This window comes from Pecten maximus, chromosome 7 (genome assembly GCF_902652985.1).
Source record: "Pecten maximus chromosome 7, xPecMax1.1, whole genome shotgun sequence".
In the NCBI taxonomy this organism is placed as follows: domain Eukaryota; kingdom Metazoa; phylum Mollusca; class Bivalvia; order Pectinida; family Pectinidae; genus Pecten; species Pecten maximus.
Genome location: NC_047021.1, coordinates 46123299 through 46148499, shown reverse-complemented (window position 1 = coordinate 46148499; position 25201 = coordinate 46123299). Strand labels below are relative to the sequence as shown.

The 25201-nt window shown below is 37.8% G+C and overlaps 1 protein-coding gene across 1 annotated transcript in view; it reads right to left on the bottom strand.

Annotated features, from left to right (window-relative positions):
• LOC117330988 (DDB1- and CUL4-associated factor 1-like) overlaps positions 1-25201 on the bottom strand; it is a 225087-nt gene that overhangs the window by 119548 nt on the left and 80338 nt on the right. Inside the window, exon 18 of the mRNA XM_033889585.1 lies at positions 19017-19088. Within this exon, the coding sequence (XP_033745476.1) occupies positions 19017-19088 (72 nt within the window). The remainder of the gene's footprint in view (positions 1-19016; positions 19089-25201) is intronic.

Genomic DNA, 25201 nt, shown 5'->3' with positions numbered 1-25201 from the left:
ACGATAGTTTTGTTAGCTTTATAAGATAAACGATCGGATTTCAGCATACTATCACTGGCCCATGATACATGTTTTTTTATGAAATACTAGCTGCGATAACGTAGATCTGGACGACAATATGTCTGCCTCAGAGCAGTGTAGGAAGGGCATGACTTCGTTCTAATGATGCAGTCTGATCAGGCTCTGAATCACTAACGTTAATCGTAAACAAAGCTTAGTCCTAAGTAATTAAAGAAAAAAATAAGGTAAACATGTGAACAAACAGATTAACAACTTGTAATCAACTTGCCTTTAATCGTGTTGATGAATTCTCTAGTGACAAACATCACACTACAGAGTTTCAGATGAAGCCCGTATCCAAAAGGAGCTCCCATTTTGACCGATTGATCATGTGATCAGACGTGAACAGACGGATCACGTGATCGTTGATTTAATTACATAATTATTTTGATACAAAAATATGAAATATGACGTCTAAAGAGACAATTAATTCTTTTGTAAGTTATTGATTTCTGATTTCGACTTTTCAACACACACAACAACAAGAGGCCCATGGGGCCTGTATCGCTCACCTGGTTGGATTTGACCAAATGTCAAAATAATGTTCATGTTCAATTTCTTTTGTTTGTTAACCTCAAACAATGCTATTTATGGTTATAGTGTGGGGATCCCAACTGCTTTAAAGAAATACAACATGCATATATAACTTTATGACTAGTAGCGATTTGAAGGAATTACCTCTATTTCCCATATGGGGCTCCGCCCCTTTTGCCCCTCGGGGGTCAGAGTCACCATTTATGCAAAATCTGTTCCCCTTCCCCCAAGAATGTTTCTTACCAAATTGGGTTCAAATCCATTCATAACTTTATGACTAGTAGCGATTTTAAGGAATTACCTCTATTTCTCCATTAGGCCCCGCCCCTTTGGCCCCTTGGGGGTCAGAGTCACCATTTATGCAAAATCTGTTCCCCTTCCCCAAAGAATGTGTCTTACTAAATTGGGTTCAAATCTATTCATAAATTTATGACCACTAGCGATTTAAAGGAATTACCTCTATTTCCCATATTGGGCCCCGCCCCTTTGGCCCCTTGGGGGTCAGTCACCATTTATGCAAAATCTGTTCCCCTTCCTCAAAGGATGTTTCTGACCAAATTGGGTTCAAATCCATTCATAACTTTATGACTAGTAGCGATTTGAAGGAATTACCTCTATTTCCCCATTAGGCCCCGCCCCTTTGGCCCCTTGGGGGTCAGAGTCACCATTTATGCAAAATCTGTTCCCCTTCCCCAAAGGATGTTTCTGACCAAATCGGGTTCAAATCCATTCATAACTTTATGACTAGTAGCGATTTAAAGAAATTGCCTCAATTTCCCCTATTGGGCCCCGCCCCTCAGGCCCCTTGGGGGTCAGAGTCACCATCTATGCAAAATCTTATCCCCTTCCCTGAAGGATGTTTCTGACCAAATTGGGTTCAAATCCATTCATAACTTTATGACTAGTAGCGATTTAAAGGAATTGCCTCTATTTCCCTTATGGGGCCATGCCCCCCTTTGGCCCCTCAGGGATCAGAGTCACCATTTATGCAAAATCTGTTCCTCTTCCCCCAATGATGTTTTTGACCAAATTCGGTTCAAATCCTTTCATAACTTTATGACTAGTAGCGATTTAAAGATATTACCTCTGTTTCCCCATTAGGCCCCGCCCCTTTGGTCCTTTAGGGGTCAGAGTAACCATTTATGCAAAATCTGTTCCCCTTCACATAAGAATGTTTCTGACCAAATTGGGTTCAAATCCATTCATAACTTTATGACTAGTAGCGATTTGAAGGAATTACCTCCATTTCCCCATTAGGCCCCGCCCCTTTGGCCCCTTGGGGGTCAGAGTCACTATTTATGCAAAATCTGTTCCCCTTTCCTGAAGGATGTTTCTGACCAAATTGGGTTCAAATCCATTCATAACTTTATGACTAGTAGCGATTTGAAGGAATTACCTCTATTTCCCCATTAGGCCCGCCCTTTGGCCCCTTGGGGGTCAGAGTCACCATTTATGCAAAATCTGTTCCCCTTCTCCAAAGAATGTTTCTGACCAAATTGGGTTCAAATCCATTCATAACTTTATGACTAGTAGCGATTTAAAGGAATTGCCTCAATTTCCCCATTGGGACCCGCCCCTCAGGCCCCTTGGGAGTCAGAGTCACCATTTATGCAAAATCTGATCCCCTTCTGCCAAGGATGTTTCTGACCAAATTTGGTCAAAATCCAATAAGAACTTTTTGACTAGTAGCGATTTGAAGCAAATGTTGACGGACGGACGCCGGACGCCGGACGCTGCACCATGCAATAGACCTTCGGTCCAGGTGAGCTAAAAATGAGACATATGGATACGAAACTACAAGTAAAGCTAGGATAGATGTTTATATAGAAAATAGCGGTAAAGTTGCGACATCATTTTAGTAAGTGATTGAAACAACTGAACAAAATAACTGTTTTGTCAAGTTTTTTACGTCAGATTTTAATGTTTTTATTCTTGCAAATACCAGTATTTTGTGAAACGAATGTCGTTACGGTTCTTGTACCAAGTATACCGGTTGCCAACCCTTCTCGCACTTGGAACTCTGCGATGAATTTTTGATAACAGGCTACCACCAGACGTCTCAAATATATACATCTTTCGTGTAATAGCACTTTATTTGAAGTCTTGAAATTTTTCATAAATGCATATATAGTTAAACTACATCATATATAAACCAAAAGAAACTGCAAACAAAAAAAAACAAAAAAAAGGGAATGGTAATATAATGAAAGCGAGAGGTTTTGACGTCACATCTCGTAGGTGATTGCAACATGGCACCTGGCGTAAAGTAAAACGTCCCTATAAAAATATAAACACATTATGTGGCGGTTGAACTATTATCTCTTCAATATAAATCCATCTTTATCTTTATTTTCTCATTCATGCAGGTCGTTGGTTTTTACTTACAATCAGATACGCGTAAAATATTTGACCGTCTGTCACCTGCGTACTAGCTGGCCTACTAACTGACCCGAATACTTGTGTGCCTACTATGTGTAGATATAAAGTTTTTGTTATAATTAATAGGCTCTGGTGGCATTCAAAGTCGATGTAAAATGAAATATGTTTCTTTTGGGGGATTTTATGAGAATGATAATAAACAATTACAACATTCAAAATATAGATCTACTATCGAGATAAATTGGTTGTGTATTGTGTCGGTATGTACGAATTGTCTCCCGTGATTACGGAGATAGCCACTTGAGGTACCAAACGATTGGTTCCGCAATGAAATCCTATAGCTGATGCTATAATGTGAGGCACGCCTCCCATAAAAAAAGCAATGACAATCTTCATCTGTCTAATTCAAAATGGCTGCCTGTTGGCATTTTTATTTTCAGATCAGTTTTAAATGGAATATTCACAAGTAGGGACCAAGAGAAACCAACATATGAAATTTGATAAGATCCATAAAGAGCTCTCTGAAAAATGGTGATAACACACATTTACACAACAAAATAACAAACGATGTAAGATAAATTTACAGTATTTATTAAAAAGTTTGCAGATAAGGGGTGCATATCACCTTAGCAGTTACCTCCCTTGGACTGGGTGGGGTATAGCCGTGGGCTATTTGAACCCCGTAATGCTGAAGAGCATGGTGCTGAAAAGCTATGGCCAACAACCCGTTGAGAACATGACTTGGAGGTATGGCTGACCTGAAGCTCATGGGTACCATAGCCTGGTCGCTCAAGTGTCCAGGAGTCGGCAAGAGTTGGGAGTTACATCACTTAGGCTTATGGTTCGACTTGCTGTCTTACCCTGGGCCAGATAGAGTTTATGTATGCAGTCCAGCTAACCCTTGGTTCTGGGGTTGGATTGACCGATTTGTGGTGTATAGCAGTAGTCTGGCATCATTAATAGTCCATGTTATTATGTTATTACATGGTGTCAGTTTACTGCCATAGGCCCAAAGGAGTATGAGAGACATGGTTTATAAGCATGTGATGATACGAGGACCCCAAAGAGGGAATGTAGGGTATGAGACACCTTTATCCCCAGCGCCACCGGGAGAATATGATATAATTGAGAAGATATACGGCAAGTCATAGACATATTCTGGCAGAATGCCTCAGTATTGAATAGAGTTATTGTCCTAAGAGGTACTTAGGTGTAAAAGAAAACAGGGTACTAATGTCAATGACTAGTAAACCTAAGTTCGGTTCTGTATCCCAATTCGGAATGTCCAGATGTAATCCTTACAAGAATGCTGGCCTGCATGGCTACAGAATGTGTTCTGTTACCTTCGTTTCTGTTAGTTGTTGAGTATGAGGGCCGTAATAGTACCGTTTAGATATACTCGCCCTAAACGAATACACACATATATCCAATCTGAATGGTGACAGATAAGCACATTTACACACATATAAATCCAATGGAATATGCACATATATCCTGTGTGAATGATGACAGATTAGCACATCAATATACATGTTAATCCAGTGGAATATATATACATTATAGATATACTCGCCCTATAAAGAGTACACACTTAGACTCCTATGAACACAGAAGGCAGCCACTAGGCTACTAAGTATCAGGTGAAATCTTGCACATTTCTGCTTGAGCTTTCCGGAGAATATGATGAGGGGTGCGGATGTATCGACAGTAGCTATCCGATTGCCAGCGTCCGAGCACTTTGATGAGGTGATCGGGGACATCTGACTGGGTGGCAGTAGTTGCGGTTCCTATTCTGAAGGAATGTCCTGTGTATAGTGAATGATTTAGACCTAGTCGGATCAAGGTCTGTCTTAGTTTGTTGATGAAAACATGTCGAGTCAAGGCAGCAGAATGAATGGAAAATAGGGGGTCCGAAGGACGACAACCATTCATTAATCTTTCTGTCAGCATTCTGATGACAGCAGCTACAGCACATACATGGTGATGGGTGCGGAACAGGTGAATAGTGACTCCTTGTCGAAAGGGGTCGGTTTTGGACGCCTAGAGGCGCAATGACATGCTGTTACTGGTGCAACTTGTATGTCACTGATACACAAGTGAATTGAAGAATCAAATATGTTAGTGGTGCATGTGAATTCTCCACACCGTAAGAACGCGAAGAAGGCCACACAGCAGGCAGCCTCCATAGTAGTGTCTGTGGCAGGATCGAAAACACCCTGTCGAAATGCTGAGCATAACTTAGACAATATGTTGAAAGTTTTGGGGAGTCTAGGTTTTACCGGAGTTCCCTGTAGTTTCTTTAATCCCCGTAATATGGTCTGGAGTCGGTAAAGTGGTAACCCATGAGTATTCACAAGCGGGTTGCTGAGCCCCTGCATAGTACAATGGAACTTAATTCCGTATAGATGCAGCTTAATTGTAGAATATTTCAATCTGAGGTTATGATAACAATGAGTCACGAAGAGTATTAATAATTCTTCTGTAACGTTGGTAAACACACTTGCTTGGTTGTTTATACCATTCATGAGGATGATTTAGTTCTTGAAACAGGAAACACCTGATGTGTAGGTAGTTCTAGTCGAATGAGCCACTGCAGCATTCCATAGGTCACGCACTGCTGGTTCTAGTATAGAGGCACATTGTTGTAATCTGGAATGGGATTTTTTGGCTCTTCTCTGCTGCTAGTGCCAAGTCGTGGAACTGGTCCATTTGGAAATGAGATAAGGCATCGGCAATATTATTCTGTTTTCCAGGGATATGCATGGCTGTGAGAACGAAGTTGTGGATAAAAGTACACCAAGTTAAACGTCGCATAAATGGCATGATATAAGCACATTTAGAACGCCCTTTCCTGATGACATCAACAGTTGCTTGATTGTCACAGTGTAGTCTAATTCTGAGACCTGCCCACTTGTGTCCCCATATCATACAGGCCAGTGCGATAGGATATAGTTCCATGAAAGCAATTGACATTTGAGAACTGTCCAAGGATATTTGATGTGGCCAGTGACCGTGGAACCACTGACCGTCATAAAAAGCACCAAATTGCCATTGTTCGTTCAGCTACCACATTTGGTCTGTCGATTGTAAGAAAGTCATCCAGGTAGTGAATTATGTATTCTATCTGATAGTTAGTTGATAAAATCCAACAGAGAGCGGTTGATAAAAGGTCAAAGATCTTAGGACTGGTACGACACCCAAAAGTGAGTTTGGTATAAAAATAGTACTGTTGTTTCCAGCATATACCGTAGAAAGGCCAGAGTTTTGGAGAAACAGGTATAAGTTTACACAGCTTGGAGTGTCTTCATGTATGCTGGATTTGATTTATGGCATCATCAACACTAATGTACGCCAATGAGTATTCCTCTTCAGCGATTAATTCATTGATGCTGTTACCTTTGGAGTCATGGGGGGCAGAAAGGTCCACGATTAGGCGTTTCTTGTCAGAGTACTTCCCTGTCGTTATTCCAATTGGGTTGATCCTGTATATATCAAAAAGTGGTTCTGTATAAGGGCCAGTTAAGAATTTCTTGTTAACTTCGTTACTTATAAGTTCATCGACAACGTATGGTTAAGAAGTGGCACTTTTTAAGTTCTTGCAGATTAGAGATGTGTCTGGTAGTGCAGACATTCCCGTGACAAAGCCGTCTGATAATCCAGAAATCAAAGACTGCACAAAGTTCTTATCAGGGTAGTTTTTTAGTTCTCTCTACAGTGCTGCTATATTGATAGGATTTGACGCCTTGAAATCCCGGAGGTTGGCCTTTTGTCATTGTTTAGCTGATTCGTTGGTTTTATGTGTTTTAGTTGATTTAATTGAAGATTTCTTAATGTGAAGGTAGGGGCAATTGTCACGGTTACAGCCATCTTGGTCGTTGTAATCGTTGCAGACCTCTTTACCATGGTGAATGACCCTGGTCCTTCCTTTACTGTCTGTGTTGCTGTCCCCATTCCTATTGTTTCCTTTATGGTTTTTTGCTGATGATCCTAGGCCATTCAAAATGAGAGGACAGAAGTCTTCGGTATGATTCATGTTGTTGCACAGTTTGCAGCTGTTACTCCTAAATCCGGAACATATCGTGGTGTAAAGTTGATTGTCCCGAATCGCCCAGTTGACCTTAATGCCACACTGGTGTAAAAGTGCTGCGGCCCTAGTGGCGAAAGCTTTATGGTATTCATAGAATACAGGACAAGGATATGTTGTGGCTAGTTCTACTATGTCTCCTGTCTGCGATTAGGGTAATATTCACACATGATGCTCCTATATATTGACAAGGCCTTGACAAACTCTCCGAGAGTGAGAGATTTACAGAGACGCGGGTCTGTTATGAGCGGGACAGTACGCCCCCCAACTTCAGTGAATCGATTGTAGCGTGTGCAATCATAGTCATAAGATGGCAGTAATAGTAGAGCTAAGTTGACGTCCTTACCTTCTATTATCTGCTGGCGTATGGCTTGAGGTACGACTTCTATTGAGATTCTGATGAAATTCCTGTCTGTTGTAGAAGGACATCAGGCTGAGGCACATAATTGTTTGGTATGCCTCCTGCTACAGCTGGGGGCTCTAAGGTCGGTGAGGTTGGTGAGGTCATTGAGGTCGCAGTCAGGACCTGACCTGGTACAGCTAGGGACTGTCCCGCTGCTACTGTATTTTGGCAGTATTAATTGCTCCAGCCTGGTTACGTGTGCTTGTAGAGCCTTCATTGCCTCATTTGATGAGGGATTCCTGCTGTGGTAGCCAGGCTGTGTAAGGCCATTATCTGTAGGTGGCATCACATCACTGTTACCATCACTAACACTGGTATTATTTTCTTTGTACAGTTTGACCAGCATAGTTTTGGTAAAACCACTTGATGGTCTGATGTTCTGCTCCAGCAGTCGTGTCCTTATTTCACCTATAGTCCAGTTTTCTGGCTTATTAGAGTCCCAGTTGCTGACATTACCACCTGTCGTACTGACAGCAGAATAGAGAGTATCCTTACTGTCTTCACAAGGCTGACCTTTTCCACGTCCTGACATATCTATAACTGATGAGTGTTTTGGAAGAATGTCTTGCTGAGGATGTGTCTGTTAAGTTGTGACAATTTCGGTGAATGGATGAAGTTGTAGCAGTCTCTGATGAGAGGCCAACAAAACACAGAGTTTTGGAATATGACTGTTTGTTCCAGCAGTTAGAACAACAATGGCAATTTGGATAGAATTTCTGAGGAGAAATTGACATTAGCCATGTGACCGAGCGTGGTCTTCTGATTGGATCTCTTGACATCCTTACCTTGTTAGTAAGGGGCTGTTTAATTAGAATATGTAAATTAGGTGCAGGAGTGAAACCTCCCTTCATAGATAACCGTAGGGTCAGGGAGGTCATGGATAGAGCCAGACTGGTCAAGACTGGGTGATAAGGGTAATTAGATTCCCCAAGATAACATCTGCATGCAAGTCTTATCTGTGCCCATTACATTCAGACTGGGAAGTTGCTTTGATAAGGTTTGTTTATCTGAGAGACAGAGAACATAAAGACAAGCAGGTGCTTTGAGTATATATTTGCACATGTGTGCAGTTGACAAGCGGACATGAGATGTCCTTTGATACAGTTTATTTAGCCTTGGCATGACCTGTACTGGTCAGCAAGGAGGAGCATAAATCTCCAAAAGCTTCAAGTGAAGCCATGCAGTGTGTTAAATTGACTGTGTTTGGATGACAGGCAGGCCCCATATCTGCTTTGTAAACCTGCCTAATATTTAATATTAGACTTTAATTCAAAAGGATACACACCAGATGAAGATCAATACTTTGTGATGGTGGTAGGTAAAGGTTAGTTGGTGATTGTAGTCAATTATGCCATAATCAACAAGCATTCTGTGAGTATTGCTAAACCAATACATGTCCCCTACCTGAGTGCCCCCAAGTTAAACCTTTAGCCAAATTTGAGTAAAAAAGTTTAGCCAAAACTGAAACATGATCATTTTATGAAAATAAGTTCACTCCAAACAATGTGTAAATTCAACTTTATTGGGTTGAATAAACAATGATTCCTGCCCCTAAAAGATATATAGGTATTAACCCATACCATAAAAAGTTATAAAAAGTTATAACTTTTTTGTACCTAAAAGTTATAACTTTTTTGTACCTTTTTAGTACCTTTTCTGTACCTTTTTCAAAAGGTACAAAAAAGTTATAACTTTTTTGTACCTTTTTGAAAACTTAGAATTTATGAATGTAACTTTTGATAACTTTTTGGGACTTAGACAATTTTAGATGTAACTTTTTTGTACCTTTCTAGACTTAGAAAATTTCAGGTATAACTTTTTTTGTACCTTTTCTGGATTTAGAAAATTTCATGTACAACTTTGTGTAACTTTTCTGGACTTAGAAAATATTTACAACATCTGAAAAGGTTGATTAATTTTAGCAAAACTTTTCTGGACATAGAAAATTGCATGTATAACTTTTTTGTACCTTTTCTGGACTTAGAAAATATTTACAACATCTTAAAAGACTGATTATTTTTAGCAAAACTTGTCTGTATGTTCTCTGGACAACCATAAGATTACTAAATAAATCTTATGTTTGCTTATGACTCATAATAATTACTGTAAATGTAATCACAAATAATTATACAAGACAGTGACAGTGAAATTCTATTACAGGTTAATTAGTTTGATGTATTCAGAGAGAATTCAATCAATATAAGCTCAATCCCCATTTAAATGGAAATCTTGATTTAATAATGTACATACAATTAATTAAAATACAATTATCAGTGAACTGTAGGGAATTTGTGATGGGTCAGAGAGGCGAATCGCCTTTAGAAGACCTCAACGACAGGTAAGCTAGGTAACAGGTGATTGGAATCCGAAATGTGTGTTGAGATGTCCATGCATAGATATACTTTACTTTCCAGAGAGGCATCAAAAATATTTTGATAAATAACATACATATAGATTTAAAATTAAAAAGGTATTCACTTTTAATTTATTGCATTTTTAGTACAAGATTCACACCCTTGAAATGCATTTTTTTTTTGGGGGGGGGGGGGGGCAGTTTTTTTTAAGTTAATCTTTTTATCTCAGAGGGCGTGAATAATTACAACTTAACATTGATAAGTCTGGACATGAACAAAGTCGGTTGTTAAAAAAGATAAGCAGTTCGTTAATCCCAACACAGACGTTCATAAACGTACGTACATAGAACATGATGATATAAAATTAGGGGATCACATGAGACGATGGGTCGCTCACCCACAAAAACATTTTCCGGAAAACCCAAGCCTCATTCATCCCAATGGGATTAACATAGCATGGTCTTTGTCAGTGCATCGCATATTTTCTGGATGTTTGCGCTTTTGACATTAAATCTTGTAGTAGCATGCACAATTATGCCGCATTGGACACGAACTCCAGCGGTAAACAAACACACGTGTGTAACACTTGTGTCATTTTGATCGTCCGAAACTCTCAGACGCTTTGATTTAACTCCAATTAAGTAAAGCGTTTTGATGATCTCGATATGACGTAAATTACAATAAACAAAGAACGAGGTTCTATTCTGGCATTTTAATCTGAAAACAGCGCACACGATGTTTTGTCAGTGAACACATTAAACAAGAGGCCCATGGGGCCTGTATCGCTCACCTGGTTGGATTTGACCAAATGTCAAAATAATGTTCATGTTCAATTCCTTTTGTTTGTTAACCTCAAACAATGCTATTTATGGTTATAGCGTGGGGATCCCAACTGCTTTAAAGAAATAATGAAGTCCAGACTCTCTGAGTTTACAACATGCATTTATAACTTTATGACTAGTAGTGATTTAAAGGAATTACCTCTATTTCCCATATGGGACCCTTTTGCCCCTCGGGGGTCAGAGTCACCATTTATGCAAAATCTGTTCCCCTTTCCCAAAGGATGTTTCTTACTAAATTGTGTTAAAAACCATTCATAACTTTATGACTAGTAGCGATTTAAAGGAATTACCTCTATTTCCCATATGGGACCCTTTTGCCCCTCGGGGGTCAGAGTCACCATTTATGCAAAATCTGTTCCCCTTCCCCCAATGATGTTTTTGACCAAATTCGGTTCAAATCCTTTCATAACTTTATGACTAGTAGAGATTTAAAGATATTACCTCTGTTTCCCCATTAGGCCCCGCCCCTTTGGTCCCTTGGGGGTCAGAGTAACCATTTATGCAAAATCTGTTCCCCTTCACATAAGAATGTTTCTGACCAAATTGGGTTCAAATCCATTCATACCTTTATGACTAGTAGCGATTTGAAGGAATTACCTCTATTTCCCCATTAGGCCCCGCCCCTTTGGCCCCTTAGGGGTCAGAGTCACCATTTATGCAAAATCTGTTCCCCTTCCCCAAAGGATGTTTCTTACTAAATTGGGTTCAAATCCATTCATAACTTTATGAATAGTAGCGATTTAAAGGAATTACCTCTATTTCCCATATGGGGCCCCGCCCCTTTGGCCCCTTGGGGGTCAAAGTCACCATTTATGCAAAATCTGTTCCCCTTCCCCCAAGAATGCTTCTGACTAAATTGGGTTCAAATCCATTCATAACTTTATGACAAGTAGTGATTTGAAGGAATTACCTCTATTTCCCCATTAGGCCCCGCCCCTTTGGCCCCTTTGGCCCCTTGGGGGTCAGAGTCACCATTTATGCAAAATCTATTCCCGATCCCCAAAGGATGTTTCTGACCAAATTGGGTTCAAATCCATTCATAACTTTATGACTAGTAGCGATTTGAAGGAATTCCCTTATTCCCCATTAGGCCCCGCCCCTTTGGCCCTTTGGGGGTCAGAGTAACCATTTATGCAAAATCTGTTCCCCTTCCCTGAAGGATGTTTCTGACCAAATTGGGTTCAAATCCATTCATAACTTTATGACTAGTAGCGATTTGAAGGAATTACCTCCATTTCCCCATTAGGCCCCGCCCCTTTGGCCCCTTGGGGGTCAGAGCCACCATTTATGCAAAATCTGTTCCCCTTCCCCAAAGGATGTTTCTGACCAAATTGGGTTCAAATCCAATCATACCTTTATGACTAGTAGCGATTTAAAGGAATTGCCTTAATTTCCCCTATTGGGCCCTGCCCCTCAGGCCCCTTGGGGGTCAGAGTCACCATTTATGCAAAATCTGATCCCCTTCCCTGAAGGATGTTTCTGACCAAATTGGGTTCAAATCCATTCATAACTTTATGACTAGTAGCGATTTAAAGGGATTAACTCTATTTCCCCATTAGGCCCCGCCCCTTTGGCCCCTTGGGGGTCAGAGTCACCATTTATGCAAAATCTGATCCCCTTCTGCCAAGGATGTTTCTGATCAAATTTGGTCAAAATCCAATAAGAACTTTTTGACTAGTAGCGATTTGAAGCAAATGTTGACGGACGGACGACGGACGACGGACGCTGCACCATGGCATAAGCTCACCGGACCTTCGGTCCAGGTGAGCTAAACAAGAGATCCCAGAGGGATCTTGGCGCCCACCATTGAATGATCTTCATAAGTTCCATGTCAGATTGATCTTTTCTCTACTTTTCCCTTCATTTTACTAATCTGTGCAAATTGAGACATCCCTCCAGTACTTTTCAAACAAGGGAATCCTAGCTATATAAGAAATTTGAGATTTAACGATAATGGCTGTTTGTTTGCCAGGTTGTTTTCAGGACAGACTGGTCCAAAAATGCAATACAAGGGACCAGGGGGAACCTACTTATGAAATTTGAGCAAGATCCATTCAGTACATTCTCAGAAATAGTGATAACAAACTTCAATTGTCAAAATCCAAGATGGCTGCCTGTCGGCCATGTTGTTTTCTGATTGGTCTCAAAATGCAATATGCATAACAAGGCACCAAGGGAAACCTACATATGAAATTTCAGAAAGATCCATTCATCACTTTCTCAGAAATAGTGATAACAAACTTCAATTGTCAAAATCCAAGATGGCTGCCTGTCGGCCATGTTGTTTTCCGATTGGTCTCAAATCGCAATATGCATAACTAGGCACCAAGGGGAACCTACATATGAAATTTGAGAAAGATCCCTTCAGTACATTCTCAGAAATAGCGATAACAAACTTCAATTGTCAAAATCCAAGATGGCTGCCTGTCGGCCATGTTTTTTTCCGATTGGTCTCAAATCGCAATATGCATAACTAGGCACCAAGGGGAACCTACATATGAAATTTCAGAAAGATCCATTCAGTACTTTCTCAGAAATAGTGATAACAAACTTCAATTGTCAAAATCCAAGATGGCTGCCTGTCGGCCATGTTGTTATGCGATTATTCTCAAAACGCAATATGCATAACTAGGCACCAAGGGGAACCTTCATATGAAATTTGAGAAAGATCCCTTAAGTACTTTCTCAGAAATAGCGATAACAAACTTCAATTGTCAAAATCCAAGATGGCTGCCTGTCGGCCATATTGTTTTCCGATTGGTCTCAAAACGCAATATGCATAACTAGGCACCAAGGGGAACCTTCATATGAAATTTAAGAAAGATCTCTTCAGTACTTTCTCAGAAATAGCGATAACAATCTTCAATTGTCAAAATCCAAGATGGCTGCCTGTCGGCCATCTTGTTTTCCGATTGGTCTCAAAATGCAATATGCATAACTAGGCACCAAGGGGAACCTACATATGAAATTTGAGAAAGATCCCTTCAGTACTTTCTGAGGATTAGCGATAACAAGAATTGTTTACGGACGGACAGAGGGACGGACGGACGGACGGACGGACCACGGACCACGGACGCAGGGCGATTTGAATAGCCCACCATCTGATGATGGTGGGCTAACAATCAATTGGTCAGATATCTATAAGCCAGATCGTCAGAATATTCAGAAAGGACATCTGCAGGAGAATTGATCTCGTAGTATTACAGTAGCCTAGTGGCGGTAGTGCTGTTACTGAAACGTGCAACATCATGTGTGTAGGCCAAGGCCTACCTCACGAAAAGTGGGACCACGCACCAAAAGTTAAGCGACCCCGTCAGGCACAAGCTAATCACCGAAGACCTCATCCCCGGGGCATTAATTAGAATACAATTAGCGGCAGTCTACCGAACTCATTGAATTTTGTAAATACCTGTGTACCTGAGGAGTGTCCAGTTCACCTGCTGACATAGCGGTGTCCTGGGGCGTTAATTAATTAGTTACATCGTTTTCATGCCTGACTGTCTATGAGTTGTTGCATTGGCCAGTTTACCTGGGTATCTCACCTGTGCACAATATTATCGGTATCAAGAATATAACAGATCATATGACACGTTAGTTTCTCTGTACAGACACTTATAAAATGCATGTGTGCGATCATGTGCACTGTGAAAGAGTACGATGTTGCAGTAATCATAATAATAATTAAATAGCAATATATAACAACAATTAAAAAAAAGTGTATATATAATGATATCGATAGGATTTCTCATGACATCGTAGGTGGCCTAATAATTTTATTCGACATTTCTCTTCTTCGTTCACTACTGTACACATGTACCCACCCCCAGGCGGCGCTCCGTTCAGTTTAGCGGGAGATTTGTATTACAAGTGGCGGCCATTTTGTTTCTTTACGGAAACGTGATGAAAGCTTAGACCTACAAAATCACGTTTTTTATATTGGCGACATTTAATTTCCCCACTCCCGTAATACAATCGACAAACTGGGAACAGAATATCAAATTTCATCTAGCTTTTGGCGAACACTGAATTATCGGACAACATGAAATCAGGGTAAGTTATGTTCTCATTTGTCTTCGAATCGCAGATTTTGTCGCTCTCGCGATCGTCATACATTAAACAACATTGAATGAATATGTTCATATGAAATACGTCATGTTTCAGGACTAAATTCACCAGCATTCACGATCCTCGGACCACTCGCCCCTTACGCACAGTCGATTTATAAATGTTGCATCTTTCAATCGTAAGTTTAATTTGCTTGCCAAGTGATTTTTTTTTAATCCTTCACCTTCACTTCAGGGTCAATATTATGATATATTTAAACAGGATTCACACATATTATATGTGGCCATACACGTTTTTTGTTTATGGCGTTTGGTATGAACGTCCCAAAGTATATATATACTTCGTTTTTCAATGGATTTTCTTGAAATTCGATACACTATATTGGGGTAGGCAATAATTTCGTCAGCTATTTTACCTGATAATTCTTTTCATGTTTTCCCGTAAATTTGTTAATTCTTTTCGTGTTTTCCCGTAAATTTGTTACTATTTTTTTCTGAAATAGAGAATATATGCATCATAATTTATGGTAAGCATGAACATTTTGTTCTTTATTCCTAATTATACGCACAACGCTAATTTTTTTAAAATGTAATTAATATGCAATTATATAATTAATTATATAATATCTACGGAATCGGCTACGGGAAATTAAATATATAAATGAGAGGGATTGTTACTTGTGTGCATTAAATTTCAAGGAAATCCAATAAAATAAAGTCCTAATTGAAAATTTGTCAAAGTATTTAAAATAGATCTACAAAGTAGAATCTATATACAATTTTTAGCACATTTTTTTATTATACATAGACCATTGGAAAATTTGAGAAGAATCTTTCTTTTTTTTATTTTATGTGAATTCATTTAAAATGTTTTTTTGCTGAATTAACAAACATTGATTACTTTCACTATCAGTTTCCCTTTTAAGTTGATAATCCCCGCCCCCAATATATTAGCTTGTATGCAATGCAAGATGGCTGACAGGCTGTCATTTTGAATTTTATAATTTGGAAGTTTCTCAGAAAGTTATTTATGGATCTTATTCAAAAGATAAATTTTAGGCTTCTGTTTTCAAATTATTAAGATCTAGAAGGAAGAGAAAAGTGATTCCTTATTTAGGAATCACTTTTCTCTTCCTTCTTAGGCTAAAGAACATTCTTGTATATATGATATATATAAAATTGATATAATATATATATAATAATCATACAATTACATGATATCTCTGGGGGTATCTTCTTTTTGATTTGACATGATAAGTTGTGTTTGTTAGGCTATAGTAATTACTTCTGTCTCCCAGCCCTCAAATGTTGCTGCTGTCTAATAATTTTAGAATTTATTGACAAATTTACACGAAATTGGCCAGGTACAGTTCACAAAATTACGTCAAAACCCAGGGTCAAAGCTCAAGGTCATTAGATTGAAAGGTCGAGGTACAAAAATTTTCTTTTCATCAATATTTTGTTATGACATGATGAAGCAAATTTAGTTGAAATTAAACTAGGTGTAAACTGACAAAGGTCAAGGTCAAATTTTACATTTTTTCACTGATTGAATATTTTGTTTCAAGGCTGAAGCAAAGTTGGTCAGAATTAAACATATGCATGGAGTCAACTGACCAAAGGTCATTGGATCAAAGGTCAAGGTCACTTGGTCAAAGGCCAAGGTCAGATTTTGTTTCACTATAATTCCAACCAATATTACTCTGTGATTTAGGCAGATGGGTTCTCGATGATTATGGGGGATATATTTATTGCCTCATGATGAAATTGATGGGGTCCTTTAAACTTTCAGTGTTCTAGTTAATAAATTATTATAATAACCCAGTTAACTCTCAACCTGTCCTAGTTATTACACCGAAAACAGAGTTACAATATGTAAATAGATCACTAACTGTTTTGTTTTGTTTTCTTTTTGATGGACTAGAGTGTCAATCCGGAAGAAGCACCCTGATCAGCTCCTGGAAAAATCAGTGCTCTTGCAGTATTGTCAGTCAAATTTCAAGGAAAGGATCCCAGAAGAGGAACATTTACATTATTTCAGACTTTTTTCATTCCTGTGTAACAATGCCTCAAACAGCTAACACATTTTATGTAGTATACAATACAATGTGTATTAATAACAGTCCAGTTAGAGTGCTATGTTATGCGGTAAAAATACTTACTTCTTGATGACATGTTGGTTTTATGTTTACATTAAACGGTAGTTATAATATATAGCTAGAGAAACAGAGTTGATAATGCTTTAGTACAGGAGCAGGAGTATGACAGTGTAATAGTTCATGACTATGCTGCGTTCATCCATGGAAGGAATGTTATTCGAAATAAAGTTTTCCATGAGGACGAAAAATCGTGCTTTTGTTAGTCTTTCAAGAAAATGTGCAAAGTGAAAGGAGATTTCTGTGATGTTTTGTGGTCTAGTAGACATGTATTTAAAAAGTATATTTCTGGATAAAAAAAACATTCTGAAGCAAAATCTTTTTATATTTTTCTGTACCTTTTCCATACTTTTTCTGTAACTTTTCTATACCTTTTTTGTACCTTTTTTTTACCTTTTCAGTACCTTTTTTATACCTTTTTTTGTACCTTTTTCATACCTTTTTAGTACCTTTTTTAAACTTTTTAGTACCTAGAAAAAGTTATAACTTTTTTTTAACTTTTTAGTACCTAGAAAAAGTTATAACTTTTTTGTACCTTTTTAGTACCTTTTCTGTACCTTTTTAGTACCTGGAAAAAGTTATAACTTTTTTTTAACTTTTTAGTACCTAAAATATTTTGTGTGAAATGTAACTTTTTTATACCTTTTTTTCAACTTTTCAGTACCTAATAAAAGTTATAACTTTTTTTAGGTACAGAAAAGTTATCAAAAGTTATAACTTTTTAGTACTAGATTGGAACCGCTGTTTAAACATGGTTCCAATCTAGCATCAAAAGTTATAACTTTTTTGTACCTAAAAAAGTATAACTTTTTTGTACCTTTTTTCGGTATGGGAAGTCTACTGTATACAGAGTAAATAAATCTTAAGTGAATTATTTTAATTTAAATTGAAATGTGTAATAACAACCTTAGATTGAAATATGAAGATGATTCTGCATAGCACTGCATATATAGTAGTACACTGATTTTATTCCAAAAGAATCTCATATCAGTGAAGCATTCAATACAGAGAAAAAAGTTAAGTTCATATGCCAAAATTTTCAAAAAAAAACATATTTTTTTCGATTTCAACCATTCAAAAGTAATCCCACACACCCAATGAACCTCTATGCAAAGAATCAGCATCCTTATACAATTATTAAGTGAATGGTGTGCCATTATAAAACTTTAACGAAAACATAAACCTTAAGAATACAGAGAAAAAAGTTAAGTTCATAATATGCCAAACATTTCAAAAAATGAAAATAATTTTTTTCAGTTTTAACCATACAAAAGTAATGCCACACACCCAAATGAACCTCTATGCAAAGAATCAGCATCCTTATACCATTATTAAGTGAATGGTGTGCCATTATAAAACTTTAACTAAAACTTTAACCGGACAGACAGATGCAGGCAAAACCTACATTCCCCCCGGTTTCACCGGTAGGGGACTTATAATCATAATTGGCCCCACAACCCCATCAATTCAAACCATTCATATCTACATGTCGTAGTTATGCTCTGTGTCAAATTTGGTCGAAATTTGCTCAGAAGTTTGGAAGATGAAGTAGAACTGTCGCCACAATGGCTGACTAATACCCCCGCAATCTGCACGAGTCAATGGTGAATTGGAACTGGTAATTAGAGGCCAACTAAGATAACCCAGTAATATAGTGACCAGTTGCCATAGCAACCATAATTTTGAGAAAAATAAAGTGGCATGCACATCTACACATGATCATTAATATGTGTGTGAAGTTTTATTGGAATCGGCTCAGCGGTTTAGAAAGAGTTGTCCGGACAAAATGCGTCTACAGACGGACGGACGGACGGACGGACGGACAACCTGATTACAGTATACCCCCCTAACTTCGCTGCGGGGGGATAATAAAATATAAGTGTTAACATATGACTGACAACATATGCTGTGATATAGGATCCTACCAGGTGAGTTGATAAAGTGACATGGTTTAATGTATCAAGTTATAGCCATATTTCAGCTATTTCCATGCATTTCCTATTTATTAGAATCATTGTAAACGTAATACAATACAGGGTTTTGCTCAAAATATGAACACTACTATTTTTTCCCTCATTAAATTCATCAAACAATTTTACATTTGTAAGACATCACTTGAGTTAGTGCTATCCAGTCTTACCTTACAGGCCAGAGCTCGGAGGCAGTCCGCATCAGTGATTGGCGTTTTCACTGACAATAACTTTAACAGCACCTGTCAAAAACAGATTAGTTTTAGTATTTATTTACTAAATTTTCACTCAGTTGAACCATCAATAATTTCTTCAAACACATTTTAAAGACTTTCACCTCAGAACAACAAGGGGCCCATGGGCCTTATGGTCAAATGAAAAATACATACTCAGAAGTTCTTATTTTTAAATTAAGAAAGTACCACATGTAACAAATTAAGCCTGATATGAAAGCCACGATCAGTTCAAATATCATGATTCTGGGTCTCTTGGTTGTTGAGAAGTTATTCATTTTTAACACATTTGACCTCTGTGACCTTGAAAAGTACATTTGAACATATTTGGAAGGCTTTCATCCGAGCACAAAACTGTCCCAATATCATTTACTGTCCCACTATCATTTACTGTCCCAATATCATTTACTGTCCCAATATCACTTACTGTCCCAATATCATTTACTGTCCCAATATCACTTACTGTCCCAATATCACTTACTGTCCCAATATCATTTACTGTCCCAATATCACTTACTGTCCCAATATCATTTACTGTCCCAATATCATTTACTGTCCCAATATCACTTACTGTCCCAATATCATTTACTGTCCCAATATCATTTACTGTCCCAATATCATTTACTGTCCCAATATCATTTACTGTCCCAATATCATTTACTGTCCCAATATCACTTACTGTCCCAATATCATTTACTGTCCCAATATCATTTACTGTCCCAATATCATTTACCAGCGTTCGAATTTAACGCTCGCACACTCGCTAAATGCGAGCCGATTTTTCATTTTGCAAGTAGAAAATCGTGGTACTTGCATTTTTCTGCGAGTGCATATAAATCCTGGTAAAACAGACACACATAGTAAAACATGAACGAAAACTTGAAACAAAAGCGGACACACAGACAATGCATTATCTTGGTGATGCTTGTACACACCACTCGTTTGTTTCAAGCGTCTCAAAGACTACGATATACATGAATATATTGGAAAAGAAACGAGAAACAAAGCACGACATCTGCTAGCATGGCTGACATAACCAAATTTTTTAAGTCAGCCGCTGCCGGAACATCAAAAGATCAGCGAAAATGATGAGAGCAAGGACACATGTACAGAAAGTGGGCCAACTCCTAAGAAACAAGAGGCCCATGGGCCTTATCGGTCACCTGAGATTTGAAATTTTTCAGTTAATTTAATTTATCCTTTTTGGCCCTACCCAACAGCCCCTAGGGGTCAGTCAGGGCCAACTATGCATGCCATCAAACTGTCATCCCATGCTGATAATGTTAACCAAGTTAGAATGAATTCCAATCAAAATCAAACAAATTAGAGTCAAAAATGTGATTTCCCTATATAAACTATAGTAAAGTTTACCCCCTCCCCAGGGCCAAACTTGAGACCCCAGGGTCATGAAATTCACAATTTTGGTAAAGTACCTTAAGACTCTTCAATCTATGATAAGTATTTGATTCCATATCATATCTGAGAATAGAGAAGATTTTTGAAGTTTTAATCGATTTGACCCTTTTTAGCCCCGCCCCTCAGCCCCTTGGGGTCAGTCAGGGCTAACATGTGCATGTCATCAAACTGTCATCTAATGCTGATAATGTTAACCAAGTTAGAATGAATTCCAATCGAAACCAAACAAATTATAGTCAAAAATGTGATTTCACTATATAAACTATAGTAAGGTTTACCCCCTCCCCAGGGGCAAATGTGAGACCCCTGGGTCATGAAATTCACAATTTTGGTAAAGCACCTTAAGACCCTTTCATTTATGAAGAGTGTTTGATTCCACCATATCTGCGAGTAGAGAAGAAGATTTTTGAAATTTCAGTCAATTTGACCCTTTTTAGTAGTGTTGGGAATCGGATGTGATTTCCTAATCGATTAATCGGCATAATCGGAGAGCCCCTTCCGATCAATTATCGATTATAATCGGATAGTATGTAAATCAGAGTTATTTATTAAATGTATAATGAATATTTGAAAAAATGTATTGTGAATTCATGATTAAAAGTTTTAAACAATATTAACAAGTTTCCAATGAACATACCAGATTAATAGAAATAGAAGAAGTCATACGAGATGTTGTTGTTATTATTTCCCACCACAATCTGTATCATACTCATATTAATTGGTACAGAAATCCAGTATTTGAAACATCCCATACCGAAATAAAGCACACTAAAGTATACTTTTATGCTACTTTAAGTATACACTTTTTCCTACTTTTTTGAAAAAGTACCAAAAAAGTATACTTTTTTTGTACTTTTCTGGACTTAGAAATTTTTCAGAGTACTTTTTCTGTACTAAATTTGGACTCTGAAATTTCTCAGAGTACTTTTTTTGTACTTTTCTGGACTTAGAAACTTTTCAGGGTACTTTTTCTGTACTTTATTTGGACTCTGAAATTTTTCAGAGTACTTTTTTTGTACTTATTCTGGACTTAGAAATTTTTCAGGGTACTTTTTCTGTACTTTATTTGGACTCTGAAATTTTTCAGAGTACTTTTTTTGTGCTAAAATCTGACTTAGAATTTTTTTGAAAGATTGTGAAAATATGGATGTACTTTTTTCCTACTTTTTTGGGACTTAGAATTTTTCAGCTAATGCCATTGTGCTTTTTTTGTACTTATTATGGACTTAGAATATTTTCAGACATTGCGAGGGGTTATAGCATATTAATATTTTCAAAATTAAATCTGACTTTTTCAGTCGACTACAAATCTAAGACTAAAAAAATAATACCCAGGATTAACCACAACAAATATCTATCAAATAAGATACAGAAAATTATCATTTGGTAATATTAAATGTTTTTGATCTCTTTTTTTGTTTTTTTTTGTCTTTTTTATGTTCTAAAAAATACTTTTCATACTTTGATCAGTACCACAGAAATTTATCTAAAAATAATTAAAATTCAACAATTATTATCATAAGTATTTCACTTCAATGTACTTTGTTAGTAAGGTTCACACATTTTAACGGTGATTTCTTTGTCACTTTTCGTTTGTATTTCCATATGCATCTCAGAAGTAATAAACTTCACATTGATGAATGTTACTATACGTTCATGTGACGAACGTCAAAACTTAGCTCTATAAAAATTTTGTTCCAGATCGTTCTTTGAAGTTACAGTATTTTGGCTTTAATTATAAACTCTTTAACGGAGTTTAAAACATTTCGTTTATCCAAACGTTAACCTCTACCAGATCGGGGATCACTCTACAAACACACGTGCCCGTGCCTGTAATACGCTTTTAATTCATTCAAATGAAATTAAAATCACCTGCTCTTTGTCTGCATATCATATACTTGCTGGATATACGTGGTTTTAAGATTACATCTGATAATTGCACCCGAAATCACGTCGTGTTCTGTCAAAATATTCACCGATATACTCATATAAACATGTGTAATACTGATATAGTCACTCGGACGCTTCTTTGTAAAACGTATATTGAAGTCAAGCGCCTGTGATGATCTCGATCTCGATATGGCTTGACTGACAACAAACAGGCATGATCAAGGAACAATATTCCGGTATTTAAATCAGAATTACATCGCATTCATTGAAATGGTGAAAGTGAACACAAAAAGAAAACTTTAATTGGTCTGATATTTATTTAGCAAGATCCTACGATAATTCGGACAACGACACAATGTAGCTGTACTCTAATCTGTTGTAGAATGATCTCGTAGGAGTGTTGTGTGTACAAATAAAATACTCTATTGTATACAAAAATCAAGATCAATACCAAGATCTATCATAAATATTTTAATTGATATAGTAGACGGCTTGAATAACTGCAACACCAAGATCGATCAAAAATATTTCAACTGTTTTAAACTAAATCTTGAAACCTGTGTGTTAAGCTAACAAAGCGATCAGGATATATGCTTAACGTCGTACCGAAAGTTAATTTCACCCGTGGTGTTAATTAATATAAGCGACAGTCGACTGTAATGGCAAATCATACCTAGCTTTATTGTTTATTGGAGTTACCTGCGTACCTCCCGTCTCACCTGTACACATATTGCCCCTCTTAGACTAAGTCTTATGCCCGCGGCGTTAATTATAACAATTTATATTGTCAAGCTTGACTGCCTTTCACTACGATCAGATCACAGGTGCCTACCCTCATTTAAACAAAACATCCGGATTACATAACAGGTACTGACGAGGCTTATACCTGTGTCAGATTACCATCGGTCGGTTCACCTATGACCTCGGGGCCGTGATCTCGTTTGTTTACTTCGGTTTACGGAATCTACCGAGATTTGACGAGTTCGCTTCGTGCGATCATTTTGTGCAATGTGCAAGCTTTAAATGCTGAAGTAGTAATACCAAAAGTATGGAACAATAGAGGTTAAGGAAGTAGAATATAAAAAAACAAGTAATAAAAGAATGAAATCGATACAGTAGATCTCCGACAAAACTTTTTTTTTTATCCCATGATGCAACAAACAGCGAGATTTTAGCGGGAAGTCTGATAGCCATGTTTGAATTTCACCGGATGTTTATCTACGGAAGAAACATAAACAAACACGATTTTGATATAGAATAGCCTAAAAACGAAATTCATTTTCTTGCCTAACTGAAGAAGATCGACTATCTGTCAGAAAGTGGCCAAAGAATATCAGCTTTCTTGTTGTTTTTGGCGATTTATACAAAACAACAAAGTCCAGTAGTAAGGTTAATTGGATTTATTAATGAACCGAAACTAACTAACTATATTTTGGCATTCTTAGGGGCTACTCTGTAAAAACTAACATTCTGCCTGGGGTTTATAGTACCAGCACTATAGGTTAGCCCAGGAGGTCAGAAGTAGCACCTGGGGAGAGCCCGGCAGGTGTATCCATAAAAGTTAAATAATGAAAAAGAACATGATAGCTTAAATTAACCCTCAAAAATGAATTGGGGGATAAAAATTCAGCAAATATTGAATTTTAAAGGCCTAAATTAAAGAAATCCGTAAATATCAATAAGGCAGTCAAAAAGAACTTATGATAAAATTCATCTTACAGAGTAGCCCAATAATGGTAAGTGACATGATATACAAAAACAATGTAATAGAGTATGCGTAAAACCAGCAGGAATACACAAACATACATATACTCATTCATAAAGAAACTGTTAAAGCAATCTCTGCCATGCAAGTACATATTTTCATAACCTTGTCTTAAAACAATCGATTATATGTATAACCATATACGATCATGTAACAATGAGCATATGACAGTTGTAACTGTACTGATACAAAATAGAATCACTTCGCACCTAAATTAAACTAAGCATTGCAATTAAATAAAACATGACAATAACTTGCATTGTCTGTGACTGACTAACACCACTGCTCACACCAATTATATGAGATGCAAAATGCTGTCAATAAAAAGATGACACCTGGCAGGTGTGTAAGCAAATATAACCAAACTCTCAGAGATTGACACCCGGGGGGAGCCCGGCAGGTGTGTAGCTAATATAACCACAATCTAAGAGATTGACACCCGGGGGGAGCCCGGCAGGTGTACATGTATAAACTAATATTATGCCACATTCTAAGAGATTGACACCCCGGAGGGGAACCCGGCAGGTGTGTAAGCAAATATAACCACATTCTCAGAGATTGACACCCGGGGGGAGCCCGGCAGGTGTATAAGCTAATATAAACACATTCTAAGAGATTAACACCCGGGGGGAGCCCGGCAGGTGTATAAGCTAATAGAAACATATTCTAAAAAATTTTGACACCCGGGGGGAGCCCGGCAGGTGTACATGTTAGCCTAAAATTTTAAATGTAGGAAGACCTGGGGAGAGCCCGGCAGGCATCCTGTATACTTAATTATGTAATAAATAAAACTTGGGAGGGTTGGCGGGTGTTGACGATCAAGCAGATGAACTATCTCTAGAGTCTGACTTATCCTCGCATCACAAAGATGGCTGACTGGATGCTTCCTGCTGACCATTGGTCAGTTAGGTCACGTGACTACTATAGCAGTTACTTCCTCTTGGCCTAATTAGCATATATCTCCCTTACGATCTACCTCCAATATACTAACCTATTTAATAACATGTTTAGACGATAAGAGGATGGACTTTTCACACTTGTATAAACTTAA